Raw genomic sequence first — 12,085 nt, 5'->3', positions numbered from 1 at the left:
GGAATGTTTACTTTTGCATTTTCTGTCTACACTCAGATGATTTTTCACACAATTTTAACATAATAAAGGCAAAATTTGTGAGAGTGGATTAGACAGAACTCTGCTCCTGCTGACAGTGAGTGCTTTTTAATGATGCATATTATAAGATAGTCTTCAGCTGCATATTGTCATGAAAACAAATTCTGCAAGGAGCACTTTTTTTTTTTTTTTTAAGAAAGCGCTGAGATGAGGTGCTGGAAAGTGTTTGTAGGCGTCCTCTCAACACTTGAATTCACAATCAATTCATTGTAGTGCAATTGGTGTTTTATTGTTGGCCCTGTCTCTGTTACCTGGAATGAGGAAGCAGTTCTTTCATTCAATTAAATTTAATTCAATTAAATTTAATCAGCTTATAATGCACCGAATCACAACAAAAACCGTCTCAAGGTGCCTCATACAGAAGAATTTGACATAAAAATTAAATAAATAATTAATAATGAATCAAAAATTCAAATATATAATTAAAACAGAAGTAAAAGAATAAAACATATAAAAAATAAAAACTATTCACAAGAAAGAGAATAAAAATGGGTTTTAAGTCTTGACTTAAAAATGCCCACGGACTCCGACTGCCTCACGGTTGCAGGAAGACCGTTCCACAGGGTGGGTGCATGATGAGAAAAAGCTCTTTGACTCGCTGACTTCTTCTTCACCCTGGGAACACAGAGAAGTCCCGTATCCTGCGACCTCAAATCACAGGCCGGCACGTAAGGTTCCACCAGATCAGCCAGATAAGACATTGCCGGTCCATGAACAACTTTATAAGTCAGTAACAAAACCTTAAAATCTGCTCTCACAGAGACGGGGAGCCAGTGTAAAGATGCCAAAATAGGTGTGATATGTTCAGACCTTTTGCTGTGTCAAAAGTCATTGTGGTGTGATGTAATATTGTCTGTTAATATTTGTGACTTCCATAAAAGAATACTGATTTGAACAGCCAGAAAACACGCTTTTAATACCGTACAAAACAGTTAGTAATTAAATGCCACATTTAACCAGAAAGCAACATTTTAAGGTCATTTTTGCAAAAAAAAAAAAAATCCCTGTTCCAACCCCCCCCCCCCCCCCCCCACACACACACATCTAATGCTGCCTTTTCTATTTTTGAAAATTGCTGTTTTGTTTTTATTATTATTATTTTTTATACTTTCACCCATGCAAATGCAAAGCTCGTAGTCAGCACAGTATCTGTGCAGTAGCATTGCATACAGGGTTCTCGCCAGTGCAGTTGAGCATAGGGGGGCCCTATGCTGTGATTTGGATCCCCTATGCTGTGATTTAACAAGCATCGGGGGCTTTTCATTTTTTTTGTTTTTTTGTTTGTTTTTTCTTTTTTAAGGGACATGTTGCACATTATTTAACATCCCAGTTATCAACACAAAGTGGCCTTCAAAGGAAATAGTGTTTCAAAGGGTTATAAACTTCAAAATTGTCTCGCCGGGTGCCCTCAGACCCTCCTACAAAACTCGCAGCTGCAACCCTCGTTGCGCGGCTATGCCCCGCTAAGTTACCCGCCGTGCTGTGAACAAAAATCCCGGTAAGAACTCTGGCATAGAAATCCATGTTTCCACATCCTGCTGCTGGAGGACAGACATTTATGTTTCTGGAGAAGCGGGGAGCTGCTCAGCGGGGCTGAGGGTCTTTGACGTCATGATGCACATGTCATTATTGTGTTTGTACTCTGTGATTGTCACTTTCTAGAGGTTTCTAATGATGCTTTTAATGTGTGTCTGTTTTCAGGTAAGAGGAAGCCAGTGCTCAAGCTCTCCAAAGAGGTGTTTGAGCAGCCTCCTCCTGATGCAGTGTAAGTCTTTTAATTCTGTCTCCTTGCACACACTAATACATGTTGTGAGTGTTGTTCGTGCAGGAAACTCAGTCTGAATGTCGTACAATTAATGTTAAAAATATTTCTCTGTACTGTGTATCAGTATATTAATTTATGGCACTGTACATAAATTTTAGGCATATTTAATATGACTAAAAGTTTGGAGAACAATGAAATGCTGCTACATATTTAATATTTACAACAGGGTTCCTGAAGATTCTTAAAAAGCCTTTGAATTTGTTAATCTAAATATGAGGCCTTAATTGTTATTAAAAAGTCTTAAATCAGACTTTCAAAAGTCCTAAAAAAATGCCCAAACATGGGAAGCAGGAATTTATTCATGCTTTTTTCTGAAATATAAAATTATCAAAATAAATGGAAATATATTTTGTTTTTGTAATTCAGTGAAAGCCAGTCGTAACTCCAAACAAACTGAGAAAGCGGAATCAACAAATTGCTTTTGTTTCTTGTCGGGACGCTCAGAGCAGCAACACTTTCAGCCAGCTCGATGTAACAGGATGGCAATCAAGGCAGTGAAATCCCGCATGCAAAATGAGGAGCACAGAACTGAAAAATCAGCACGTATGCCTCAGTTCTGGTCTGGCTCTGCCCTCGTCTCTACGACACTCCCACCTCCAATACCAGTGTCACAAACCAAACAGTCCCTGTAAAAATCGGTCCCCCCGATGACGCGGTTCACTGATTTTTCACCTCGTTTCTGCTTAAAATGACCTTGTTCCTCCTTAAAACTGACTTTAGAATGATTTAAGAAGTTTTACCTTTTATCATCTGATGGTTAATAATCCCATTAATCCATTTGATCACTTTGGGTGAAGAGACTCCGTCTCAGCTGTGATCCGAAGTGACGCATGCCCAGATGCAAAAGGCGGACCGATTTTTCTGGGTGGACCGTTCGGTCTGCGATACCGGCACCAGTGCTAGCAGATCTTCAGACAGCACTTGGATGTACACCTCTCTTATGGTGATGTTGGTCTTCAAGACTGTTTCCGACGAGCATAAAAAAGTCTCAGAAAGCCTTAAATCTATCTTGCCTTAATGTCTGTACAAACCAGTAAATAAAATGACAACTTTTCTCCTTAAACATCTCTTGCAGATGGCCTGTTGCATTTCTAATCAGTTTTTTGCAATTTATTTAAAAATTATTGTTGGTTCTAAAAAGAGAAGGAAGTAGCTTCTTTCCCTTTTTGAAATCATCTCTATCCATCCAGTCGCATACATTTGTCTGTTTTCTTCCATTTTTTGATGCACCACTCATGGCCCTTCTGATGTCTCCTTGATCACCCCGTTGAAGTTGGTGGAACTGAAAAAAGTCACAAAGGGCAAGTCTGGTGAATGCACTGGACGCTCCAGGGTTGGGGCGTTTGTCTCCTGTAGAATCTTTGAGATCTGTAAGGCACTGTGGGCTGGAGTGTTGTCATGATGGACCCACATATTGTTCTGCGCCAGATTATTCTTCTTTCCCTCGACTGATCTCATGCGGCTACAGAGGATCGCCTTCTTAGTGAGATGGTCTTGACACTGGTAGAAACTCAAGCTGGGCAATACCCTTGGTGTCAAAAAATGTGATTAACATCACCTTGACCTTACGCTTTCACATAGTTGCTTTCTTTCATCTTGGTGAGACTGGACTCTTCCACTGTTGACTTGGATACTTCATTTCAAGCTCATATTTGAGCCATATTTGCAGTATTAAGTCTCCTAAGCAGGCCTGTGTTGTTCTTGAGATGCTTGATAGTCATCATTGTCTAAGTATTCCAATGACCACTCTAAAATATCTGGACGATGAGGACAAAATTTGACTGAGATCATTTAAAATCAGTGAAGAGGAGTTGTGATTAGACACATGTTTTATGCCAGATGCCCTTAATGATGGAATTTCACATTACATAGAGAATGGGCAGACATGGTCTTGAACCCAGAACCTTCTTCTCTGTGCACTAACCACTTGACCACCACACTGACCAATAACAACACAATTAAGATGTGTTTTAAACTGCTAATTCAAAACCTTTTTTCATTGTTCTTCAGGTTCTTTTTAAAAATTGACAGCAAAGTAACGTTTGTTCCCACTTTTTGTGCCGATCTGAAAAACTATCCCATCTGTGGGTTTTGTGAGCTGTAACACTCCTAGTATGCAGTGAAAGTATCAGTCGTATAGAGAAATTCAGTTTTCTTAGCAGTGACCTTCATGTAATTTTATCAAGGTATCAGATCGCTGAACAGAGGTGTTTGGTGATAAATGTACCTTTGAAGGAGAACAAAGATCCAAGTCTTTAGGAACTTGATTAGTGGTGTAACACATCGTACTTACTTCTTCATCCATAACACCCCACGCTCAACTTTTGCACACATAGATTAATTGCAAAGATTTTGTAGTACTGAGAAATATAGATTTATTGCTATTTAGAATTGCTTTTAAAGTAATAATTGCATACATTGTGTAATTGTGTTCATAAAGTTTGTGCGTCGTGTTGCTGTCCTGAGCCCACTGAGCCCAGCACCTGTGGAGCCAAGATGACTGGGAGTCCACTGAACTGCTGCAAAAAAAATCAAAAATAAAAAGGGTTTTGCCGAGTGGTTTTCCTGCTCGGAAGAACGACATTTTTTTTATCCTGACAGTGCTACAAAGGAAGTTATTATTAATGTTGGGAATCGGAGGTGTTGTACTGACCTGAGTATTATTGAGAGAGTTTTCCAGTCGACTCGAGGAATTATTGCAAATATGCCGGACAGCCTGACAGTCGTGTCATATCACGGCAGACACAATTTTTGACACCAATAAAAAATATGTGCAACAGACACATACACAAAAATACAGTAAGATAACCATAAGTTGTGTGCGTATACATTTGACAAGTATTTTGAACTATAATTTAATAGGTAGTGCAAAAAAAAACCTAAATCAAATATTTTTAGGTTGACTAAGGTAGTAAAACAAAATTCCCCAAAACAACTGATTTATGTGTTCATTGTAAAGATAACAAAGCTTGAATATATTTACTGCATGCATCCATATTGTTTTCCGAGTTCATTAAGTGAACCCAGTTTTCAGAAGTTTCCAACTTGGGATTTCTGCGTCATCTTGAGTGCAAATTCAGTATAACGCTGTTAGTGACACCAAATCACATTTAAACGAGACAGAGTGACCTTTTATCTTTGGCCAGCTTTCATTTCTATTACCAATGGTAATGCTGCATCGCGGCTAGCTGCCTCTGACCTTGGCGAGGTTCTGCAAAGCACTGGTTCTTCATCCAATTCGAACCTGAAAGTCATAACTTCAACATTCACCACAAACAAATAATTTGGACATCATGTGCTTCAGTTGTTGTGGCCTGTTTTCCTGTGCTTTGGGTCTGCATTCCTTCTTTTACAAATGAACCAGATTGTTGCTTTTCCCACAACTAATTATGGTCTCATTCATTGCATGTGAATTATTACAAATTCAACAATAATCAGTTCCAGACCTTTTACATCTGGGCATGAAACTGCTTTCAGTCAACCGTCCAGTTACTTATGGACTCAGAAAATGAGAGACTGTATAAAAATAGCTTGAGTCCTAAATGGTTAATACGGTGTTTTGGTTAAATTTGTTGAATTAAAGCTGAAAGTTTACACTTCAAGCATGAAGCACTTATGAAGATGCAAAATTATAAAAATTGTTCACTATCCAAATACTTATATACCTGACTCAGTGACTGCTTGATTACCAAAGTTGATTCATCATTGCAATCTGACCCCCAACAAGAAGGTCCTGGTAGTCTAGGACCTAGCTGAGACATGTTTGCACATCATTTTGGAGAGGATAACTCAACGGTTCGAGTCTAATATGACCCCAATGAACAACTTAGGATATGTGCCAAAATCTCTGTCTGGGACAAACAGCCTGAAAATGACCACGCCTTTTTTCATCTTGAGTATTACTTCAAATACAGCTGTATTTTTGGGTAGCTGGGATCTGTTGCTGCAAGTACTGCCAATGCAAGGGAGGTTATTGCTGCAGAAACCCTGATAATCTTCATATCTGGATTTTGTTGTGCTTACATGTTTGAAAAAGAAACAGTAATGTTATAAGTAATGTTAGAAGTTGTATTATTGGCTGTTGGGAAACTTCCCTGATAATCTTTAAAACATTTAAGATCTCTAGATACGGCTGTCTGCTAAAGAAACAATTTTGATTTATATTTTTCCACTTTAAATCAGTATTCCTTTGATAACAGTATGACTGAAAATAAAATTAGTTTTCTTTCCATGTACTGAATGAATGAATTTATTCAGCACACACAGATCCAAAACAATAAAACATACAAAGAACGAGAGAAAATAATCCTCACTGTGCACACATGCGCCTGAAAGGGTGTAGGCAGAAGCAAAAGCTTATAAATGCCTACCCATTTAACCAAAAATAAAAACTGTACATATGTATATAAATTATACATATACCTAATACAAGTGTAAATTGATCCCTGAACTACAATTTCAAAAACACAAACGTGCAAGCAGCAGTGCACCAAAAAACAAGACAAAATCAATAAACCTAATTTAACATTCTATAGCGAGCAATCAAATAGTTTCTGTGGAGCCTTTTAAAACCAACCAAAGTACAAAGTGGTTTTATGTTATCCGGGCAGTTATTCCAAGTGTTAACACCTTCAACAGAAACACAACGACTTTTTATGGTAGTTTGATTCTTTAATTTCTGAAATAACAATGTTCCTCGTAGATTATAAGTGGAGTTTAAATAGGTCCTGGTCATGTTGTGGTCAAAGTTTATTTTGTAATTGAACATAATTTGTATTATGATATAATCAATCAAATCCCAAAATTTCAAAATATGCAAACGGACAAACAATGGATTTGTTGGCTCACAATATGGTTTCTTATAAATAATTCTTATAGCTTTCTTTTGAAGTAGAAATATAGGATTTATATTAGTTTTGTAGGTGGTTCCCCAATTTTCAATACATTAGGTCAGATATGGAGCGAGTAATGAATGATATAAGGTAACTAATGAATGTTGGAGGAGGAAGTCTTGTGCTTTATACAAAATAGCAATGATCTTTGACATTTTAGATTTAACATTTATGTGTTTTCCAACTTAAATTAACATTAATAAAGACCCCTAGAAATTTAGTTTAATTTATGAGTTAAATTTCAACATTGTGTACTCATAAATTTCTACATAAATTCCTGGGCTTATTACCAAATACAATACACTTTGTTTTGCCAAAGTGAAGCGACAGTTTGCTAGAATCAAACCATTCCTTGAACGTCTGTATTTCTCTCTCCATCGTGTCCAGAACATGTCCCAAATGACTCCACTACAAAACAGTCGTGCCATCAGCAACTAAAATACAACACACAAACTTGGAAACTAGACATATGTCGTTAATATATAAAAAAAAACACCAATGGCCCAAGGGCTGAGTCCAGGGGCACCCCACAAATGCACCTCAAAAATTCAGAGTTTACCCCACCCAAGTGAACGTATTGATACCTGTTGTACTGTAATAAGTTGACCTACTTATTTTAGCCATTTTCTCTTAAAATATCAAAATAGAAATTTTTACACCTTTCTATGACCGTCTCAAACATTTACTGGTCATTCTGAACATTTTGAATACCTTGGAAAATCTATAGCGGCTGCACTTTAGGAAATACAGCTGTATTTGAAGTAACACTTGGGACGAAAAAGGGCGTTGGTCATTTTTTTTTTTTTAAAAGGCGTGGTCATTTTCAGGCTGTTCATCCCAGATAGAGATTTTGGCACATATCCCAAGTTGTTTATTGGGGTCACATTAGTCGAGAACAATTGAGTTATCTTCTCCTAAATGATGTGCGTACATGTCTCAGCTGGGTCCTCTACTATGGGTTCCTTCCCACAGTATCCTGTTCCTTTGTGGGTTGATGTGGGTACTCTGGTTTCTGCTCACCATTGACCAAGACACTGTCTGGGGTTGGTGCCCAGTGGTAGACTGTGGCTTCTCACTCCTCTTAGTGGTTGGAATGTGTAATCAGGATGGTTTAAATGTAGAAGGCAAATTAGATTGTGTGTAATGTCATTGTCTTAATAGCATGTGTCACCTGTCTGATTATTTCTGTTTTCTCACAGGCCTCCCAGAGATTTGGATTCGAAGGCTTGTGTAACGATCGGAGAGAAGGTAATGTCAAAGTCAATTTATTTTCATTTATATAGCGCCAAATCACAACAAAGTTGCTTCAAGGCGCTTCACACAAGTAAGGTCTAACCTTACCAACCCCCAGAGCAAGTGCACAGGTGACAGTGGTAAGGAAAAACTCCCTCTGAGGAAGAAACCTCAAGCAGACCAGACTCAAAGGGGTGACCCTCTGCTTGGGCCATGCTACAGACAGACATTACAAAACAATTCACAAAACGAAAAATTAAATTCACAAAAAGGTAATTTTCATCTTGCTCATTTATTGAACTCATTTGTGGATCTGGACATACGTGGTTACCTTTTGTAATACCGTTGGAGGTTAGAATTTATTCTTTGACCATTGATATGGCTAGTTGTTCTTTACTTCTTCCTTATGTGTAAAGAAACTATACTTTGAGTTGATGGATATCTTACTTTAATTCAAAAGTGTAGACAGCTTATAATTAAGCAGTGAATTGAATTGACCCACAAACAAAAATGCAATCCTTAAAGAACCGTTATTACCTCTGCAGCAGAAACTCCATCAAATCAGTAGATTTTTCTTTTCACTGTCAGAGATGGCTGCACTTCTCCTGATAGATTTTGACACTCGGAATCTAAATCTGCTTGTTGGATTTGTGAATTCCTGCAGTTAATTAGAAAAATCCAACTAAAATAATGAACAGACAAGGCAGAAAATGCCCCATAATGCATTGTGCTACCAGCAGAGTAAATATTGCACTCATCAGCCAATGACAGAAGCCTGCACATGGTCAGCCTCCGTAGAGAGCACGGTTGATGTTGTTCAGTCATGATTTGAGCATTTTGTCACTTTTGTATCACAGAGTGTGTTATACGTACAGTTCTGAGCAGGGAAAATGATAACTGCACTTTCTGGAACTAGCTCTTCAGTAATCTGTATCTTCCATGCCCCTTTCCCATATATTCAGCGAAATATATTTTGGATTTTCGTTTTTTAAAAGATTTTTGTTTTGAAATTTGGCGTTTCCAAAATTCCTTAAAAGTTGGCTGAAATGGACTGTGCGTCAGTATGACTTTCCAAAATGTACCATTCATTCCCAATTGACCTTATTTTTCAACTTTTATTTCACTATTTCAATGGGACTTTGCTTCCTTTGCCTCTTGTGCTTCACTTTTGTTCATATTCATGAGCAAAACATTTATGTCATTGCAAGAAGACAGTGGACTGGGTATAAAAATGTCTCTATTTTTCCCTACAGTTACCTTTTACCCATCAGAAAGCAATATCGTGTCCTAAAAAGTCATATTTAGAAGTGAAAAAAAAAAAATCAAATCTTGTACTTAGAAAACATTTTTATAGCGTTCTCAGAGTTGTGCACACGGTGTGAAGCTCGTCCACATGTGGAACTCTTTCCATAGCCTTTTTAAAAACATTTTTCTCAAGATTTAGCAGCCATAAATTTTCTCCATTGATGATTTATCAGTAAGTAAGTTGTTGCTCTTCCCTCAGAAATGTTCTCAATTAGTCAATTCTGGTTTGACCATTTATATAGGAAAAAAAACCTTTTCATTGAACTGTGTCTGTAATGCTGCATTTACACATAGGAAAAACGCGTTACGAATGTCATATTTGCGTCATTCTTGGCACATTCCTGACATTCTTAACGTGACTTAAAACATCTGAATAGGTTTCTTAATAGTGCATGTTGGTGCGTGATATTCGTGATTTTCGTGGAGCATGTTTTTGGCTGTCAAAAAAATCTTCCACGAGTGTTACGCACCACCCTCATTTCGCCTCGTGGGGGTTGCAACTGAGCATGTCAGTCCGTCTTGATTAGTGGTGATCCTTAATAGAGCGTGACAGTGTTCTTCTCTGATGTACACACAATTAAACCCTGTTGCACCGCATTCAGTTTCATTGCTGCAGTATGCCAAAGAAGGACAGTGATGCCAGGCCAGCTAAAAGTTTTGTTCCAGTGCTCCTCAGCACGCTCCTGCAGGTGTTCCACCTGCTGCATGTGCCTGATGTTTTGGAAAATGAGCGAGACGAGAGCCGTGTGCAGCCACACATCTACCTCTCTTCGTCTCCTCCTCCTTGCTGCGCCACTCTGTGGCACAGAGCGCAAATAAGCATGCAGTCACAAAGTTCTTCTGCTGTGGATTTTGAGGAGCATACTGGAGTGATCTGAATTGTTCAGCAACTGACGGTAGGATGAATATGAGGTGTGTGTGGAGACAATTTGCCTCATTCACAACGTGACAGACTGCGCTGTTACGTGCGATAGCTCTCGACAATGCAGAACATTATTCTTGACTGTGCGTAATAGTTCCTGATAATTCTCCAGCAACAAGTGCCATTAATCGTAACTTGTGGTAACAGGTTGCAGCAGTTCCTTAGGACACCTGACGCCTCTGCCCCGAATCATCACATTCGTTATCAGCGGCCAAGAATGTGTACTTCATGGCATTTGTGACTTGCCGTCGTTATGTGTAAACGCAGCTTAACATCACAGCGGCAGCTGTCCGTGAACTTATTGATGATCTTAAATGCTCACAAACAAATAGTATTTTTGCAGTGTGGTCAATCCAATGAGGGCAGCATGGTGGATTAGTGGTTAGCACTGTTGCATCACAGTGAGAAGGTCACGGGTTTGATTCCCACCTGTGGCCTATCTATGTGGAATTTGCGTGTTCTCCTCGTGTTTGCGTGGGTTCTCTCCGGGTGCTCCGGCTTCCTCTCACATCCAAAGACGTGCAGGTGAGGTGGATTGGAAACTTTAAATTGTCCGTAGGTGTGCGTGCGGGTGTGATGGTGTTTGTCTGTTTGTGGCCCTGTGACAGACTGGCGTCCTGTCCAGGGTGTACCCCGCCTCACGCTCAATGACTGCTGGGACAGGTTCCAGCCCCCCGCAACCCTTAATTGGACTAAGCGGTTGAAGATGAGAGTGAGAGTGAGGGTCAATCTAATGAATTACAAAAAAAAAAAGCTAAATAAAGCTAATTCATTTTATCCTTCAAAAAATAGAATAAAAATAGCAACAAACTCTGCTGACAAAAGCTTAATTAAGTTTCATATTGTGTCACAAAGTGAACATTTCAAAACAAATTTGCTCTTCTTTGCATGTATAATTGTGTGTGAGCAAGAATTAATTTAAGCAGCTTGTTAAGAGGAAGCAGGTGTAAGAAGGGAAGTGGGAAATGATTAATGTGAGCACTGAAGGAAAACAAGAAAAGGCTCCAAATAAACTGGAGATTTAATTTTACCAGGTTAGTCCCATTGAGATCAAGATCTCTTTTGCAAGGGAGACCCAGACAATTCTAAAGATTCCAGTCCACCTAACCTGCGTGTCTTTGGATGTGGGGGGAAGCCGGAGCACCCGGAGGAAACCCATGCAAACACAGGGAGAACATGCAAACTCCACACTGAAAGGACAAAGTGGGAATCGAACCCATGATCTTCTTGCTGTGAGGCAACTGTGCTAACGACTAAGCCACTGCGCTGCCGATGTAGGGCGTGCTGCCAGGTATCCTGAGGAGGAGCCTGTGATTTTGACACACTATGTGGTCAGCATCATATAAGTTTGGGAAAGTGACTTCTGAGATCACATTCCAAGGGTCAGCAAAGACCAGGGGTGTGACGGTGCCAAAAACCTTTATGCTTTCATAACTAATTTTGCTGTTTTTATAATGAATAAATAAAAATAGTTATTTATTTAAAAAAATTCCTTTTTAAAATGACTGTTTCTTAAATCTGCATGATTTCCTTACCCCAGCAAAGTAAACACAGCACTCAGTAATGGCCATCAGTTGTTATATACAATCATCTGAGGTTCATAATTTTTCCATGATATTTTTTTCTTTGGGACTTGATTTCTACCTGTATTAGTACCTTCAACCATGGAGCACAGGGGAATGAAAAGAATAGTTCATCGATTCTTCTACATAGTCATACTTTCCTCAAAGCTATTTCAGAAAATGGCATTATCTTGTCTTTTGACCTGCTGGGACTTCTACATACACTGCACTCCAAGCCTCAAGCAGGATCAAATTTACTGGAATCATG

The 12,085-nt window shown here is 38.9% G+C and overlaps 1 protein-coding gene across 1 annotated transcript in view; it reads left to right on the top strand.

Moving 5' to 3' along the window:
• map2k6 (mitogen-activated protein kinase kinase 6) overlaps positions 1-12,085 on the top strand; it is a 250,419-nt gene that overhangs the window by 129,435 nt on the left and 108,899 nt on the right. The window contains exons 2-3 of the mRNA XM_034193373.1: positions 1,780-1,843; positions 7,995-8,043. Of these exons, the coding sequence (XP_034049264.1) occupies positions 1,780-1,843; positions 7,995-8,043 (113 nt within the window). The remainder of the gene's footprint in view (positions 1-1,779; positions 1,844-7,994; positions 8,044-12,085) is intronic.

This window comes from Thalassophryne amazonica, chromosome 18 (genome assembly GCF_902500255.1).
Source record: "Thalassophryne amazonica chromosome 18, fThaAma1.1, whole genome shotgun sequence".
Taxonomy (NCBI): domain Eukaryota; kingdom Metazoa; phylum Chordata; class Actinopteri; order Batrachoidiformes; family Batrachoididae; genus Thalassophryne; species Thalassophryne amazonica.
Note: the sequence above shows the minus strand (reverse complement) of the source record. Positions and strands in the feature narration are given on the sequence as shown.